Raw genomic sequence first — 18,460 nt, 5'->3', positions numbered from 1 at the left:
TACAAATCATGGGGCCCTCCAGTATAACTTTGATGGACCCCCCAGTGTTCACACCCCTTCCCTTGCCCCTCCCCCCCTTGGTGCCAATCATGGCCTTGGGGCCCATCTCACAAGTGTTACCATCATGATCTTCACACTCTTAACCACTTTATCCACCACGTCCTCTGTGACTTCATCTAAGCCACGAGTCAGTAGATATACGTCTTGTAGCAGAAGCAGTGCTGTGCAGGATTGGGCTTGCTCCTGTGCACATTTCTGGCACTATCTGATGCAGCACTAATTGGTGAATGGGAATATATGTTTCCTGAGCCAATAAGATTGATTTTTACCATTAAAAGTACTTTTATTTTCTCAGTTCATAGTGAAAAATACGCTCTGTAGCATTATTTCACAATCAAATATCTTCACCACAAATTGTGACCGGAAACTTAATCTAACTTTTGTGATAAGCGGTAAGAATAAATAGCCAAACAAAATTTGTGTTTTTTTATCTACAGTAGCACTTTTTATTTTGGTAAAACTGAGATATAATGTGTTTTTTCTATTTCTTTCCTTGTTTTCCCATTAAAATTCATAGAAAACAAAATTGTTCGAGGGAAAAAATGGCATACAATGAAAGCCTAGTTTGTCTTGAAAAAAACAATATATATTTCATTTCTGTGTCATAAGTAGGGATAAAGTTATTTCTGATTAAATAAGGACATAGCTAAACTGTGAAAACTGCTCTGGTCCATAAGTGGGAAAACAAGGTCTGGATGCGAAGTAGATAATAGGTGTAGACACATCTGTTCTAAAGGATGGACCCATTTATTGGACAGAGGGAAGGTTGGTAATTGGGGGGGGGGGGGGGGGGCTTGCAGCTCTGGGCCTCCCTGCAGTTGCAGGGGATACTCTCCTGTAGTTGCGCCCGTTTGCCGATACTCGGTGTCTGCTCTACATCTGTATGAGCCTGAATCCCGCGGGTTCCAGTTAATCCTCTCCACTGTTTTATGATCTGTTTCCACTTTTGCAGATATCAAAGGAGCTGATTGAACTTCAGATCGAAACCAATAAAATAAGGGAGCATTATGAGGCGGAGACGTTTGAGCTGAAGAACACGGTAAGCTGTGCTCCACATGCCGGATGTTTTATCGGTTTTATTGGTGTGATGAGGTGGGTCACCCTTCTAACTTGCTTTACTCGCTTTACCAATAGGGTACTTAAAGGAATACTATCGGTCCCCAAGTGTTCTAAAATGACAGTGTGCAAATAATGTCTAAGTAGCTGTGTAAACATTTTCCTACTTTTCATGTTAAATATCAGAGGCAAAAGCTGTAATTTATTGAGTGTAGGATTTAGCTGTATTGGGACAAATCAATTGCAGAAGGGGTGTCTGCTTCAATGCACAGCCAGAGTTGCATATCAAACTACAGAAAGCAAATATCAAACATATCAAACTCTGAAAGCAAAAACAGTATGAAAAAGCTGTGACAATTAGTTACATTTCCTCTGCTCTCTTCAGACAGGTCAGTCTGAAACACAGGACACAGGAGCTGCAGCTGTTCTCTCTGTCACACACAGAGCTACACATAAAGTTAACTGATCAAGTGTGAGGGGAATTTCCCCTCTCCTCATGGCTTAGTCAGCGGTCAGTTTTGGCATCAGTAAAGTTTGAATGTATTTTGATAACAGTAAACAAAGAAGTTGCTACTAAAATGTATACACCAGTACTTAGCAGCACTTCCCAAACAATTCCTGTGTCAATTGAAAAAAATATGTGAATTGATAGTATTCCTTTAAAGCAATAAGATTAAAGCTGGCCACTAACGGTCCAATTTCTAGCGAAAAATCGTTCGAGCGATCAGAAATTCTGATCGGACGAAAAATCGTTCACTACACCATCAACTAACCAACCATTGCTTCCTATCTATCACGACCACCAAGAAAATCCAAATTTTCGTTCGACGAAAATTCATTCGGGCGACATTTTTTCACTCGTTCATAATCGATTGTGTCCACCAATGGAGATTATTTACAACCAATCCGATCAGAATTTCTGAGCGCTCGAACGATTTTTCGCTAGAAATTGGACCGTTAGTGGCCAGCTTTAGGCAACACTTTTTTGGTCAACTCAACAGACTGAAAAAACAAGCTTTAAAGCTGAATTTTAAAGCATAACTGCAGTGTGCCCACCCAGACACCCCCACCCAAAAAACCAACAAATTTAGATACTTACCTATGTAGAGGCAAGCGCCTCTAGGTGGTCCAGAGGCCCCCCAATCCATCCACGACCCCACTGTCGCTGCACAGGGTCCCTCGGAACATACCCAACAAGAGCTTGTTGGATAAGTTTTAGTGGACGTGCTCTCCTCCGTGTACAAACGCGGCTATACTATGCGCAAGAATGCTCTCTGTACTGTGAACGGTAACATCAAAGTCAATGGACTTTCATGCGATCATGTGTATCGAATATAATGTGCGGTGCGCCATAACAGACAGTATTGCATGTAGTGTGAATGAGCCATTAATAACTCAGACCCACCGTTGGCTACATATATTGTCCTGACAAAACTTTATCTGAAGAAACCGAAGAAGTGTGAAGAGCATGCCTAGAAATGGTTGATATAAGTATTTGCGGTCTGAGCTCTCCTGACCTTTCCTGCAGGTCCTGGCATTGGAGAACCGGCTGATGTCTCTCGAGCTTCAGAAGGAGAAGCTGACCGGTGAACATGAGGCCGTCAAAGAACGTCTGCGAGCGGTGGAGACCAACCGCAAGGAGCTGGCCGACGAGTACATTGTCCTGAAGAGCAACTACCTGGCACTGAGCAAGGAGCATGAGCGGGAGGTGAGTAGCCTATCTCAAACTTTACATAGGTAAAAATCAGCTGCATTGAGTTTATGGACTTCATTTACTTAATTCTCCTGGCCCAGAACTCAGTGGAGAATTTTTTTTTACATAACTCTATAGCAGTTTAAATCGATGAAAAATAACTTGTCCCAGTGCAGATGAGTTTATGTGACTACATTTATGGCGGTCACAGCAATTAAGCCACAATGAAATGTGGGCGCCGGTATGTCGTTGGTGCATACGGTTACATTTTGGTGCAGTTATGCGGTTATGACAGCGTGCCCATTAAAATATTGGCATTGAGGGGAGTTTGGGGAGCCTGCAGCGCCCGATATATAGTGGGTGCTTGCTCCTCACTGGGTAAGATGGGGAGGGGGGTCTTAAGGGTTAGGCATGAGGAGGTCTTAAAGAGACCAACCTGTTTGTTGTCTTCTCCTAGCCCCCTCTGTGACATTTTTGCCGCTCCCCGCTGCTTTCCTGGTGTTAAAATCACTGTTTTATTCATTGTTTTTGTAAACAATGAAGATGGCCGCCAAACAGGAAATACATCATCAGAGCAGGTGCCCATTTGCAGAGGCTCCTCTCAAACGTGACTTGACTGCTGGAATGTTACTCCAAGTGTTGCCTTAGCTGCTTCTCTGGGCTTTGAACTGATCTTTCTGCACTCACAGCTGAGGACACAGACAGGCTGGCTGTGAGCAGAGACCTTGCATGTGACTCATACACACCGCACACACACACAGAGCCTGCAGGGGGCGTGCATAACTTGTCCCTATCACAGCAGAGGCAGTGCATTCCTCTCTGGCTCGACAAAGCTTGACAAAGAGAAGAAGATTAGATATATTACAGAGACAGTGCAACTAGAAAAGGCTGCAGTAAGCCAGAGCACATTAGACCAGGTATAGGAACATATAGGATACAAGAAACAAGGCTGAAAATGTTGTTACAGAGTCACTTTAAGGGTTAAGCGTGGGGGGGTTTAAGATTAGTGTTAGGCGTTAAGAGGGGGGATTCTGTTTGAGAATGGGTTAGGTTAGGACAAAGCAAAATACTGGTAAAATTACAGATACTCTATTGCAGTTATTTTGTGCCCATTTCTATAGGTAGTGCTTTCATAAGTACGCCATTCATGGCTGATGGATGAAACTCAGGATTTAGGTGGCCAGGGCTTCTAAAAAAGATACAGCTAATGCTTATCATTCAATTTTCTCCCATCAAATTCCTGCTGGGCCATCGAATGGACAAACTGGATCCTCAATTCCAAATCAGGTCAATTCCCTATTAATATGTCCACACCTATATTGACCTTTTTGCAACTTTTGGTGGTTTCAGGCTTCTGCAGTCAATTAGCAGACAATTTTTCATGAGTTCAGACAGAATTGAATGGGTAACTTATATTCTTAAATGATCTGTGGAAACCTCCATTGACCAGGCTATATGTATCTATGGAAAAAAAGCAAGACGTTTTTGGATCCTTCCTTTGCCTGTTTGACACTATCTGTCACTGTCCATCTCTGTTGTTAGAAGACTTCTATGACCGTCACCCTAGCTTATCGTATCTGGGAAATATAGAGCCTTAGGCAAACACTGAAATGTGCCCCTCTTACAATACAGTGGGCGGCGATGCAGGAAGTGACGTCAGTGGAGCGCTGGCTGGAACGCGGAAAAGGTGAGTCCTCCCCGCCCGTGCCTCTTACGATCTGGCAGCGGCTGCTTCCTAATTACAGGCTGGAGGGGAGCACAGATCGGGGGACCCAGGCGAGGGAGGGGGGTCTGACCCCCTCCCCACCGCTAGGCCCAATACCCCCGACCTGCCCGCTACCCCTCCGGCTCGGCGGCCGGCCCCCCCGGGCGGGTGCCGCCCCTAGAAGTTTGCCGCCAGAGGCAAATGTTTCACCCCGCCTCATGAGCCTGTCTGTAGGCAGACAATTGTGTTGTCCCTAAATACCAGAATTAAGCAGCTGGGTTACCCAAATAACAGAGTTTAATAGGTACCCAGATACATAAATTGAGAAGTCATGGATGGTAGATATAAGGATTAAGTAGCCGGGTGCCTCAAAATTCAATCAAAAGTGAAATGCTCCCACAAACAAGAATAGAGTAATCACATAATTCCAGTTAAAAGTATCAATGATGTCCATGCCTGGACTGTGGCACCCATGGCATGAGCCATACCTGCACCCCTCTAGTTACGCCAGTGCATGCAGATGTCTCGCCTCCCACTGTTCTCTGTAAAACTCATACATAATAATTAATAGTTACTCACAGGGGCACAAAAACGAAAGTAGCAGCTGTTTGTTCATCATCACTTCATCTCACTTCAGTAAACTGTATTCTAATTGGTTGTGAGAAGTCACGGCTGTTTTGTGCTTTTTCCCAGCGTTATGGAGTAACCCTGAGAGTCTATTTTTGCAGGTGGCCAAGAACGATGAACTGAGTATGGAGCTGCTGAACCTGGCCAAGAGGGGGGATGAGGACAATTACTCCCAGTCCCGAGCCCTTGTCAGTGAGGCTGCTGTGGAGCTGGAGAGGGTGAGGGCCATGGTGGACCGGCTGTCCGCACGGAAGATCAAGGTAAAGGAACCAATATGACACATATACTCAAGGGCTAGAGCTAAAGAAAAAAACATTCTAAAGTTTTTGTATATTAAAGTAAACCAAAGGCAGCAATAAAACAAGAAAAAAAAAAGATATTTACCTAAGAAAAGGGAAGCTTCTGGCATACCTCCCGACTTTTTGACATAAGAAAGAGAGACATTTAAGACACGCCCCTGCCACAACCCTAACCACGCCCAGCCACACCTCTAGCCACGCCCAGTCACACCCCTAGTCATGTATACCACAAAGAATTCATAAGCAAAAATGTAGTTGTATAATTCAAACCACACTGGTCCTTTCTAGCATCAGTAGTTTTATTTCATAATAACACTTGAAATAAATAAACATATTGATTAAAATGATGAGAATAAAGTTTAGAATCAGTTAAACACATTTTCAGTAACAAAATACAAATATTTAAACAGATCTGCACATCAGTCCAGGAAGAGGGACAAATGAGGGAGAAAGAAGGACAGAGCGATTGGGTTTCCAAAGAAGGAACCAGCTTTAATAACTAGGGGCCCCCAGATATCTGCCCTCTCCAAGGTAAATAGTGTAAAGGGGTCAGCTCTACTTATTTATAAGAAAGGGTTAAAGGGTACCTGAGACCAAAGAGGTTTTATACTTACCTGGGGCTTCCTCCAGCCCCCTTGAGGCTCCCCGGGGCGCTTTTGTCTCCCGCTGGATGGCCCGGTACTCTGCCTGATTTGCGCTTCATCGCACATGTAAATTACTGCACAGGCACAAAACTTTCCTGGTTGCAGGAGTGCGACAGGGGAGCGGAAGTGGCTGGGCCGCACATGTGCAATAAAGCGCGACTCGGTCAGAGTACTAAGCCATCCAGGAAGAGGCAGAGCCAACTGGGGGTGGGGGCGGCGAGGGACCAAGCGACCTCAAGGGGGCTGGAGGAAGCCCAAAGTGAGTATAAAACCTGAGATCTCTTTGGACTCAGGTAAACTTTAAGTGCATTCAAAACTTTATTAGAATTAAATTCAATAAAAATTTATAAAAATAAGTAAATTTAAAATAAATAAAATTGCATTTTCATCTGTCCTCTTCTCTTTCAGCCAGAAGAACTTCTTGCCTCCGAGCACGAGAGGAGGAAACTGGAGAGAAGTGTAAGTCCCCATCCTCCCATAGATCAGCACAACTGGGGAGCCCATAAAACAGAAAATCTAAATATATTAAATGTACAACATTATCTTATATCACAGGGCAACCTGTCTCTGCAGCATGTTTCCTTAGTGGCATTAGTGGCATTCCTTTATCCCCTAACCTACATGCCATCAAATCCCCAGTAGTACAGAATACATACAATCTAGACAAGACACAGAACATTTATATAATGTTTTTCTCCTGGAGGACTCAAAGCGCCATAGCTGCAGCCACCAGGGTGCCCTCTATAGGCAGTAGCAGTGTTAGGCCAGAGCTGAAGCCACTAGGGGGAGCTCTATAGGCAGTAGCAGTGTTAGGCCAGAGCTGCAGCCACTAGGGGGGCGCTCTATAGGCAGTAGCAGTGTTAGGCCAGAGCTGCAGCCACTAGGGGCGCTCTATAGGCAGTAGCAGTGTTAGGTCAGAGCTGCAGCCACTAGGGGGCGCACTATAGGCAGTAGCAGTGTTAGGCCAGAGCTGCAGCCACTAGAGGGCGCTCTATAGGCAGTAGCAGTGTTAGGCCAGAGCTGCAGCCACTAGGGGGCGCTCTATAGGCAGTAGCAGTGTTAGGCCAGAGCTGCAGCCACTAGGGGGCGCTCTATAGGCAGTAGCAGTGTTAGGCCAGAGCTGCAGCCACTAGGGGGCGCTCTATAGGCAGTAGCAGTGTTAGGCCGGAGCTGCAGCCACTAGGGGGCGCTCTATAGGCAGTAGCAGCGTTAGGCCAGAGCTGCAGCCACTAGGGGGCGCTCTATAGGCAGTAGCAGTGTTAGGCCGGAGCTGCAGCCACTAGGGGGCGCTCTATAGGCAGTAGCAGTGTTAGGCCAGAGCTGCAGACACTAGGGGGCGCTCTATAGGCAGTAGCAGTGTTAGGCCAGAGCTGCAGCCACTAGGGGGCGCTCTATAGGCAGTAGCAGTGTTAGGCCAGAGCTGCAGCCACTAGGGGCGCTCTATAGGCAGTAGCAGTGTTAGGCCCAGATCTCCTGTGTCAGAGGCAGAGCCCATAACCAGTACACAGTCCAGCCACTATTGTTACCTGGCCGTTTAGTCCACCTCGGGGGGCGGCGGTTTCAACCCCTCCAAATTGTGGCTGTAAATAATCTGCAGTTTTAGGTTCCTTTTAGTCCTTTACAAAATCCTAGTGGTTCTGTTTCAGCATGACTGAGGTAAGAACCCTGTAATGCTCCTATTTCCCAAGTCCTATCCACAGATGTATATGAATCACTTTGTCTGGCACTACAGTATATTCACATCCTCTCTTTTATTATTAATATTATTTTTGTATTTAGCGCCAACATCTTCAGTAGCGCTGTACAAAACAAATATTGGGGAGCATAGATACACGAGACGTTCAGAACTCTGTACAATCAGGACATCCAGCAATACGAATACAGACAGGGCTGATGAGAGGTTTGAGACGTCATCAATACTGGTGGATGTTCATAGGATAAATTACAGCAAGAATAAGAAACACTAGGAGGAGGTCCTTGCCCTTACAAGCTTACAGTCTAGAGCAGTGGTCCTCAAACTAAGGCCGAATGTGGCCCCCTGAGGCTTTTTTAATGGCCCCCCACACACAAAATGTATTATAGATGCGGTCAGTTACATCTTTAAATATTGGTGATCCGCATATAGAATGGAGCCAGAAAGCAGTAATTCGCTGGTTTCCAATCAAGTTCCACATCAGGTGACACTGTTGTCCAATTGGACTGCAGGTTGTCACCTGGTTATGCTTCACTGTCTGGCCCCCCAAGACTTCTACATCATTTTATGTGTACTCCGGCCCACCAGCAGTCTGAAGTATGATGACCCGGCCCTCGACCCAAAGGGTTTGGGGACCCCTGGTCTAGAGGGTAGTGGGGTAGAGACATTAGGGGAGGAGCCTGACCTTGTGAGCTTACAGTCTAGAGGGTAGTGGGGTGGAGGCATTAGGGGAGGAGCCTGGCTTTGTCAGCTTACAGTGTAGAGGGTAGTGGGGTGGAGACATTAAGGGAGGAGCCTGGCCTTGTGAGCTTACAGTCTAGAGGGTAGTGTGGTGGAGACATTAGGGGAGGAGCCTGGCCTTGTGAGCTTACAATCTAGAGGGTAGTGGGGTGAAGCCATTAGGGGAGGAGCCTGGCCTTGTGAGCTTACAATCTAGAGGGTAGTGGGGTGGAGGCATTAGGGGAGGAGCCTGGCTTTGTCAGCTTACAGTGTAGAGGGTAGTGGGGTGGAGACATTAAGGGAGGAGCCTGGCCTTGTGAGCTTACAATCTAGAGGGTAGTGTAGTGGAGACATTAGGGGAGGAGCCTGGCCTTGTGAGCTTACAATCTAGAGGGTAGTGGGGTGAAGCCATTAGGGGAGGAGCCTGGCCTTGTGAGCTTACAATCTAGAGGGTAGTGGGGTGGAGGCATTAGGGGAGGAGCCTGGCTTTGTCAGCTTACAGTGTAGAGGGTAGTGGGGTGGAGACATTAAGGGAGGAGCCTGGCCTTGTGAGCTTACAATCTAGAGGGTAGTGTAGTGGAGACATTAGGGGAGGAGCCTGGCCTTGTGAGCTTACAATCTAGAGGGTAGTAGGGTGAAGCCATTAGGGGAGGAGCCTGGCCTTGTGAGCTTACAGTCTAGAGCAGGCATGGGCAAACTTGGCCATCCTGCTGTTAAGGAACTACAAGTCCCACAATGCATTGCAGGAGTCTGACAGCCACAGTCATGACTCATAAAGGCAAATGCATTGTGGGACTTGTAGTTCCGTAACAGCTGGAGGGCCGAGTTTGCCCATGCCTGGTCTAGAGGGTAGTGAGGTGGAGATATTAGGGAGGAAACCCAGGGGTTAGCAGATGAGGCAGTGAGCCTCCAATGCTACCTACAGTAAATTGTAGGCTTGTCCGAACAGGTGTGTTTTGAAGGTACATTTGAAGGTTTCCAGGCTTGAAGTATGACGGACAGCCAGTGGGAGAGCGTTCCAAAGTAGAGGTGAGGCTTGTGAGAAGTCCTGGATGTGAGAGTAAGAGCAGGTGACCAAAGCTAAAGGACAAGAGAGTCTCCTGGGAGGAGAGGAGGTTCTGCCCGAGTTGGTTTCTTGAGGTTAATGAGGAAATTGAAGGCGGTGACAACTTGTGTGGTTTGTATATAGTTTAAACTGGATCCTTTTGGTATTTGGTAGACAATGGAGTTACTGGCAGAGAGGGGCAGCATCAGAGGAGCGAGAGAAGAGGTGGATGAGATAGGCAGCAGAGGTCAGTAGGGATTGGCAGAGAGGGGCAGCATCAGAGGAGCGGGAGGAGAGGTGGATGAGATGGGCAGCAGAGGTCAGTAGGGATTGGCAGAGAGGGGCAGTATCAGAGGAGCGGAAGGAGAGGTGGATGAGATGGGAAGCAGAGGTCAGTAGGGATTGGCAGAGAGGGGCAGCATCAGAGGAGCGAGAGAAGAGGTGGATGAGATGGGCAGCAGAGGTCAGTAGGGATTGGCAGAGAGGGGCAGCATCAGAGGAGCAGGAGGAGAGGTGGATGAGATGGGCAGCAGAGGTCAGTAGGGATTGGCAGAGAGGGGCAGCATCAGAGGAGTGGGAGGAGAGGTGGATGAGATGGGCAGCAGAGGTCAGTAGGGATTGGCAGAGAGGGGTGACATCAGAGGAGTGGGAGGAGAGGTGGATGAGGCGGGCAGCAGAGATCAGTAGGGATTGGCAGAGAGGGGTGACATCAGAGGAGTGGGAGGAGAGGTGGATGAGGCGGGCAGCAGAGATCAGTAGGGATTGGCAGAGAGGGGTGACATCAGAGGAGTGGGAGGAGAGGTGGATGAGAGGGGCAGCAGAGGTCAGTAGGGATTGGCAGGGAGGGGTGACATCAGAGGAGTGGGAGGAGAGGTGGATGAGGCGGGCAGCAGAGGTCAGTAGGGATTGGCAGAGAGGTGCAGCATCAGAGGAGCGAGAGAAGAGGTGGATGAGATGGGAAGCAGCGGTCAGTAAGGACTGGAAAGGTGTCAGTCTGGTCTTTGGTAGACCACAGAGTAGGATGGTACAAACCACTAGGCCCCAGGCACCCGCCTATATTGCCTGGTGGATGATCCTGCCCTACCTGCATAGTGTAACGCCTTCTATTGTTTTATTACAGCTTTTTGGCAATCAAGATGAAATCAAGGAGGAGATAGAAAGCATGAAAAAGATCCACGGCACTCAGCAGCAGAAGCTGGAGGAGAGAGTGTAAGTCGTGATCAGGGACTTTCAATAAAGTGAATCTAAACATCATCTGTAAGATCATTATTGTGTAATTATTGCCTGGTACACGCCAATCAATTTCCCGTCGACTGCTCCCGATGGAGAATGGGATTGATTTTGTGCAGTACTAATCTATAAATCGCATGTTGTAAATTATCGATTCGACCCGTCATCCTGGATGGAAATTGTTTGGTGTGTATCAGGCTTCAGAGAAACTATTTGAAGAGTAACTGTAGCGAAAATCTTAAAATTTAAAACACATATAAATAAGAAGTACATTTCTTCCAGAGTAAAATGAGCCATAAATGACTTTCTCCTATTTTGCTGTCACTTACAAGTAACGTACTTGTAAGTAGTACAAATCTGACATTACTGACAGGTTTTGGGCTAGTCCATCTCTCCATAGGGGAATCTCAGCATGGCCTTTATTCTTTATAAAGACACTCCCTGAAAAAGATTTATACAAAGATGCTGGCCAGCCTCCCTGCTCACCTTACACATTTTTGGCAGTTGGACGGAGCAACTGCCATTCACTAAGTGCTTTTGAAAATAAAGGAAACCCTAAGAACCCCCTATGAGAAGATGGGCTAGTCCAAAATCTGTTGGTAATGTCAGATTTCTACTACTTACTGTAGGTGACAGCAACATGGGAGAAAAGTAATTTATGGCTCATTTAACTCTGGAAGAAACGTACTTCTTATTTGTATGTGTTTACATGTATTTTAAATTGTAAGATTTTCACGACAGAGGTCCTTTAAATGAAACCTAAAGTAATTGAGAAGAGCCAGTTTAACTTACCTGGGGCTTCTGCCGGCCCCCTGCACCCCAACAGCCTCGCTGTGCCCGCGCTGTGACAAACTGATCCTACGGTCCCTCGCAGCGACCCACTTACGTTTTTGGTGACTCAGCCAGTTGATGGCCACTGAGCCTGGGAGCAGGAAAAATCTCGTACTGCGCATGCACAGGAACGTTCCCGGCGATGGGAGCACGATACAGGACACGGGCGACCAGGGCCACGCAGGCGCAGTTACCACCGACTAAAGTGGGTCACTGCAGGAGATCGGAGGATCGGTTTGTCCCGGCATGGGCACAGGGCAGCTGCAGGGGGCCAGTAGAAGCCCCAGGTAAATTAAATAGGAACTCCAGTGAAAATAATATAATAAAAAGTGCTTCATTTTTACAATAATTATGTATAAATGATTTAGTCAGTGTTTCCCCATTGTAAAATCTTTCCTCATCCTGATTTACATTCTGACATTCATCCCATGGTGACATTTTTACTGCTGGCAGGTGATGTCAGTGGAAGGAGATGCTGCTTGCTTTTTTTGGCAGTTGGAAACAGCTGTAAACAGTAAAACAACTGTTATTTCCCACAATGCAATGAGGTTCACAGACAGGAACACTATGGGAGGGGTTTCAACACAATATCAGCCATACAGCGCCCCCTGATGATCCGTTTGAGAAAAGGAAAAGATTTCTCATGGAAAAGGGGGTATCAGCTACTGATTGGGCTGAAGGTCAATTCTTTGTCACGGGTCCTCTTTAAACTGGCTTTTTTTTTTCTTCAATGGCTTCAGGGGTGTGTCTAAAAGTCTCCCTCTTTCTTACCTATGTACCACACACCTATGTTCAATTTTTCCCCAATTATGATAAAAATGATTGGAAACTCTGACAAAATTGCTAGGGTGTGTATATATTAATAAATTGACAATCTAACACACACCATAAAATCTTTAGAAAGATTGTAGAAAAATATCTGGCATTCCAGATCAATAAAAATTGAAGGAAACGGGAGATGCGATCGGATTTTTCAGTCGAATGAAAAAAAAGCTTTCGATTTTTTTCAGGAGATCCGATCATTTTTATCGAATTGCCGTAAAATCAGATCATTTTATTGTATCGTGTGTGGCCACCTTAAGAGCTTATCCAATCAATCATTCAGGCTGGTTTCACAGAGGGACGTTACAGGCGCACGTTAGAGCAGCCTGTAACGCAGCCCACCGCACAGTAATGAAAAATCAATGGGGCTGTTCACAGTGCGGACGTTGCGTTACATTGTAACGCTGCGTCACAAGACAACGTACTGCATGCAGTACTTTAGACGTTAGACTGCTTGCACATGCTCAGTAATGTTGGGGAGGAGCGGAGAGCGGCCAGGCACATGGCTAATTAATATGCACTGCACGTTATGACGTGCAGTGTTTACTTCCTGGAGCAGCCGCTCTGTGCGGCGATTGGCCGGCGGGACCACGTGATGCCGCATGCGCACAAGAGTGCGCATCACGGCATCACTGACGCCAGAGTGAGCTGCACAACGCGGCTCACTCTGACGTCCAGATCTAGCACCACCAGGCGTTCCGTTAGGGGGACGTTATGCGACCTTAACGCCCCCTCTAACGCAACGTCCTGGTGTGAAATTAGCCTCAAGGTATTTTCAATCTGTTGGCCCTTATACTACATAGATTTGGTAAATCTGTACAACCAAGATTGTATGGTGTGTGTTGAGCCTTAAGGTGGCCACACACGATACAACAAAATGATCCGATTTTACGGCAATTCGATAAAAACTATTGAATTTCCCGAAAAAATCGAAAGCTTTTTTTTTTCATTCGACTAAAAAATCCGATCGGATTTCCCGTTTATGCGATTTTTATCGATCCGGAATGCCCGATATTTTTCTTCAATCTCTCTAAAGATTGTATGGTGTGTGTTAGATTATCAATTTATTAATATACACACCCTAGCAATTTTGTCAGAGTTTCCAATCATTTTTATCATAATTGGGGAAAAATTGAACATAGGTGTGTGGTACATTGGTCATATTTTTGAAACGTTACAATCAGTCAGAAAAATTGATTGCAATTCTTAAATTGAACAGATATTTAAAAAATTGTATGGTGTGTGGCCACCTTTAGTGTTTATTTTATCTGGCGGTAACTGTGGTCAATCAATCAACAGGATATCCATGGGTAAGGAGCTACAGGAGGCAAAGAGGGCCATTCGCAACACTCAGCACAAGATGGCTGAACAGTCGGCGGTAAGTGAACCAGCATTTAAACCCTCCAGTGTTTGCCGTGCCTCGTGGCTGCATGGGGGTGGGGATTGGGGGGACTTCCGGAGTCTTCGGTTCTGCAGACTGTGCCACAAAAACTGTTAGGGCCAGTTCACACTTGCAATAAAAATGTTCCTGTTCCGTATGCTTTTTCAAACCATCAAAAATGGAGAGGAACGTAATGTTACAAAAATTGGACGTTGGATATATTCCTGAAGACTTGGCGGAGAGTCTTTGCACTTTTTTCCAGAGAGTGGATCCATATGGAGTCAATGCAAAAAAGGACTTTCCTTTGCACACAAATCATATGCCAAAGCGGATTGCCTAAACTTCCTGCTCCTCCCCTCAGCGCTATCTTTCGGACTTCCTGTTTACAAGCAGGGCTCGTGCAGGGCTTCAGATATGCCGACCCAGCTGTATTTTAGCAGCATATTAACCACTTGCGTACCAGCAGTCTCACATTAACATGTAAAACGGTATATTAACAGTATACTATACATTACACGGTACATTAAAAATAAAGTGGTACATTAACCACTTTACCCCCGGCGGTACGAATTTCTCTGTCCCTTTTTCCATCCTTTCACCCCCAGGGACGGAGGAATCCGTACCTTCCGCGCCACCGCCGCTGTCTGCGCTCCCGCCGCTCGTGCGCGCGCACCCGCCGCTTGTGCACACCGCCGCCCGCTCGCCCGGAGATCAATGACCGGGAAAATCCATTCCCGCTCGTTGATCTAAGCCCCCGCAATGATCCGCTGCATCTATTAGAAACAGCGCGATCATTGTGATTCTCCCAGCCTCCTACTGCTTCCTGTAAGCATCCTTCCGGACGCTTACAGGTCGCATGTAAACAGACTCACTGTGGCCATCTTGTGGCCAAATAGTAAACTACACCCTAAAGCATTTTACACATACAATTACATTGGATTACACAATAAATTAACTCATTACGTCCCACACTCCCCAATTATTATTTTTTTATAATTTACATAGTTACATAGTTACATAGTTATTTTGGTTGAAAAAAGACATACGTCCATCGAGTTCAACCAGTATAAAGTACAACACCAGCCTGCTCCCTCACATATCCCTGTTGACCCAGAGGAAGGCGAAAAACCCCTTACAAGGCATGGTCCAATTAGCCCCTAAAGGGAAAAATTCCTTCCCGACTCCAGATGGCAATCAGATAAAATCCCTGGATCAACATCATTAGGCATTACCTAGTAATTGTAGCCATGGATGTCTTTCAACGCAAGGAAAGCATCTAAGCTCCCTTTAAATGCAGGTATAGAGTTTGCCATAACGACTTCCTGTGGCAATGCATTCCACATCTTAATCACTCTTACTGTAAAGAACCCTTTCCTAAATAAATGGTTAAAACGTTTTTTCTCCATGCGCAGATCATGTCCTCTAGTCCTTTGAGAAGGCCTAGGGACAAAAAGCTCATCCGCCAAGGTATTATATTGCCCTCTGATGTATTTATACATGTTAATTAGATCCCCTCTAAGGCGTCTTTTCTCTAGACTAAATAACCCCAGTTTATCTAACCTTTCTCGATAAGTGAGACCTTCCATCCCACGCATCAATTTTGTTGCTCGTCTCTGCACCTGCTCTAAAACTGCAATATCTTTTTTGTAATGTGGTGCCCAGAACTGAATTCCATATTCCAGATGTGGCCTTACTAGAGAGTTAAACAGGGGCAATATTATGCTAGCATCTCGAGTTTTTATTTCCCTTTTAATGCATCCCAAAATTTTGTTAGCTTTAGCTGCAGCTGCTTGGCATTGAGTACGATTATTTAACTTGTTGTCAATGAGTACTCCTAAGTCCTTCTCCAAGTTTGATGTCCCCAACTGTATCCCATTTATTTTGTATGGTGCTAGACCATTAGTACGTCCAAAATGCATGACCTTACATTTGTCAACATTGAATTTCATCTGCCATGTATGTGCCCATATAGCCATCCTATCCAGATCCTGTTGCAATATGACACTATCTTCCTGAGAGTTGATGATTCTGCACAATTTTGTATCATCTGCAAAAATAGCAACATTGCTCACTACTGCATCTACTAGGTCATTAATAAATAAATTGAAGAGCACTGGACCCAGAACAGACCCCTGTGGGACCCCACTGCTAACAGTCTCCCATTTTGAGTACGATCCATTGACCACAACTCTTTGTTTTCTGTCCATTAGCCAGTTCCCTATCCATGAACACAGACTCTTCCCCAGTCCTTGCATCCTCAACTTTTGCACCAGACTTTTGTGTGGAACAGTGTCGAAGGCCTTTGCAAAGTCCAAGTATATCACATCTACAGCATTCCCAATATCCATATTAGCATTCACTACCTCATAAAAGCTGAGCATGTTAGTCAAACAGGACCTGTCTTTAGTAAACCCATGTTGATGCTGAGAAATAAGATTATTTTCTACTATGAAGTCATGTATAGTATCTCTTAGTAACCCCTCAAATAGTTTGCATACAACTGATGTTAAACTTACAGGTCTATAATTTCCTGGATCAGATTTTTTGCCCTTCTTAAATAATGGGAAAACGTGGGCTGTACGCCAATCCACTGGGACTCTGCCAGTTGCAAGAGAGTCACAAAAGATAAGATAAAGGGGTTTATCTATAACTGAACTTAATTCCCTTAGGACCCGAGGATGCATGCCATCCGGGCCAGGTGCCTTGTCTATTTTTAATTTATTTAGTCTTGCCTTCACTTCTTCCTGCGTTAAGTACTTAATATTACAGTTAGAAGATTGAGACTCTTCTGCCTCTGTAGTTTGCAACAGTGCTGTTTCTTTTGTGAAGACAGAAGCAAAGAAAGCATTTAATAACTCTGCCTTACCTTGGTCATCCACCATTGAGTTCCCATCCTCATCCTTTAGGAGTCCTATACAGTCAACCTTTCTTTTTTTAGAGTTAATGTACTTGTAAAACTTTTTTGGGTTAGATTTGATATCCTTAGCGATTTGTTTTTCAGCTTCAATCTTTGCCTGCCTAATTTCTTTTTTACAATTTTTATTGCACTCCTTATAATTGCTTAGTGCAGCCTCGGTCCCCTCCTGTTTTAAGACCTTATAGGCATTCTTTTTCCTCTTCATTTAAAAAAACAAAACAAAAATACAATAAAAAAAAACATAAATAGTTACCTTAGGGACTGAACTTTTTAAATATTTATGTCAAGAGGGTATAACACTGTTACTTTATAAACTACTAGCTGATTGCCCGGCGTTGCCCGGGTATGTATTTGGCTGGTGTTAGCTCCGCCTACTTTTTCTAACCCTAACACACAATTACTCACTGACCAAGTTTGTGAGCTTTGCGGTCTTTGGTATCAATAATCTGCTTTGAAATGAAACAAATCTGATTGGCTGTGTGTGGCTCCACCCCCTTTTCTGAATTTGAACCCCAGTCACCCAATAACCAACTGTACCAGGTTTGAGGCCTGTGCCATTAACAGTTCAAGAATGGTAGCAATTAAATATTCCCCTTGAAAAGCAACAGGTGAAGTTTGATTCACTTTTGTAGGCTCCACCCACTTTTCTGAATATTAATCCCAGTCACCCAGTGACCAACTGTGCAAAGTTTAAAAACCCTGCTATTAACAGAATGGCTGCAGTATACATTTTCCCAGTGAAATTTGTATTTGTCTCCACCCACTGATGACCCGGCGTTGCCCGGGTATGTATTTGACTGGTGTTGGCTCCGCCCACTTTCTAACCCTAACACTCAAACACTCAATGACAAAGTTTGTGAGCTTTGGGGTCCTTGGCATCAATAATTTGTATATTCCCATAGAAATTAAACAAATCAGATAGGCTGTTTGTGGCTCCACCCCTCTCCAGCATTTGAACCCCAGTCACCCAATGACCAACTGTAGCAGGTTTGAGGCATCTACTATTAGCAGTGTGAAAATGACAGCAATTTAAATATTCCACTTGAAAATCAACAAGTGAATTTTGATTGGCTATTATAGGCTCCACCCACTTCCCTGAATATTAATCTCAGTCACTCAGTGACCATCTGGGCAAAGATTAGGAACCCTGAAATAAACAGTGTAAGAAGGGCTGCAGTTTACACTTTCCCAGTGTAATTTGTTTTGGCTCCGCCCACTTTTTGTAACCTGGACACAAAGTCACTACTCAATGCCCAAGTTTGAGAGTTTTGGGGGTCCTTGGCATCAATAATTTGTATTTTCCCATGAAATGAAACAAATCTGATGCACTGTTTGTGGCTCTGTCCCCTTTTCTGAATTTGAACCTCAGTGACCCAATGACCAACTGTACCAGGTTTGAGGCTTGTGCCATTAACAGTGCAAGAATGGCAGCAATTTTTATATTCTCCTCGAAAAGTGACATGTGATTTTTGATTGGCATTTTTAGGCTCCACCCACTTTTATGAATATTAATCCCAGTCACCCAGTAACAATTAACTGTGAAGAAGGGCTGCAGTTTACAATTTACCAGAAAAATCTGTTTTTAACTCCACCCACTTTTTGTAACCTTGACACACAGTCACTACTCAATGACCAAGTTTGTGAGCTTTTGGGTTCCTGGCATCAAAATTGTGCTAATGGAAGCAGTTTATCCAGCAAAGAAATCTGGCTGTTTTTGGCTCCGCCCATTTACTAAAT

The 18,460-nt window shown here is 45.1% G+C and overlaps 1 protein-coding gene across 1 annotated transcript in view; it reads left to right on the top strand.

The window, feature by feature from the left end:
- Positions 1–18,460, top strand: part of CCDC78 (coiled-coil domain containing 78) — a 55,808-nt gene that overhangs the window by 15,866 nt on the left and 21,482 nt on the right. Inside the window, exons 3-8 of the mRNA XM_068243581.1 lie at positions 1,013–1,099; positions 2,645–2,824; positions 5,243–5,401; positions 6,493–6,543; positions 10,663–10,751; positions 13,725–13,803. Coding sequence (XP_068099682.1) covers positions 1,013–1,099; positions 2,645–2,824; positions 5,243–5,401; positions 6,493–6,543; positions 10,663–10,751; positions 13,725–13,803 — 645 coding nt within the window. The remainder of the gene's footprint in view (positions 1–1,012; positions 1,100–2,644; positions 2,825–5,242; positions 5,402–6,492; positions 6,544–10,662; positions 10,752–13,724; positions 13,804–18,460) is intronic.

The sequence above is a fragment of the Hyperolius riggenbachi genome, chromosome 7, assembly GCF_040937935.1.
Source record: "Hyperolius riggenbachi isolate aHypRig1 chromosome 7, aHypRig1.pri, whole genome shotgun sequence".
NCBI classification, from domain to species: domain Eukaryota; kingdom Metazoa; phylum Chordata; class Amphibia; order Anura; family Hyperoliidae; genus Hyperolius; species Hyperolius riggenbachi.
This window is presented reverse-complemented; position numbering and strand designations above follow the sequence as displayed.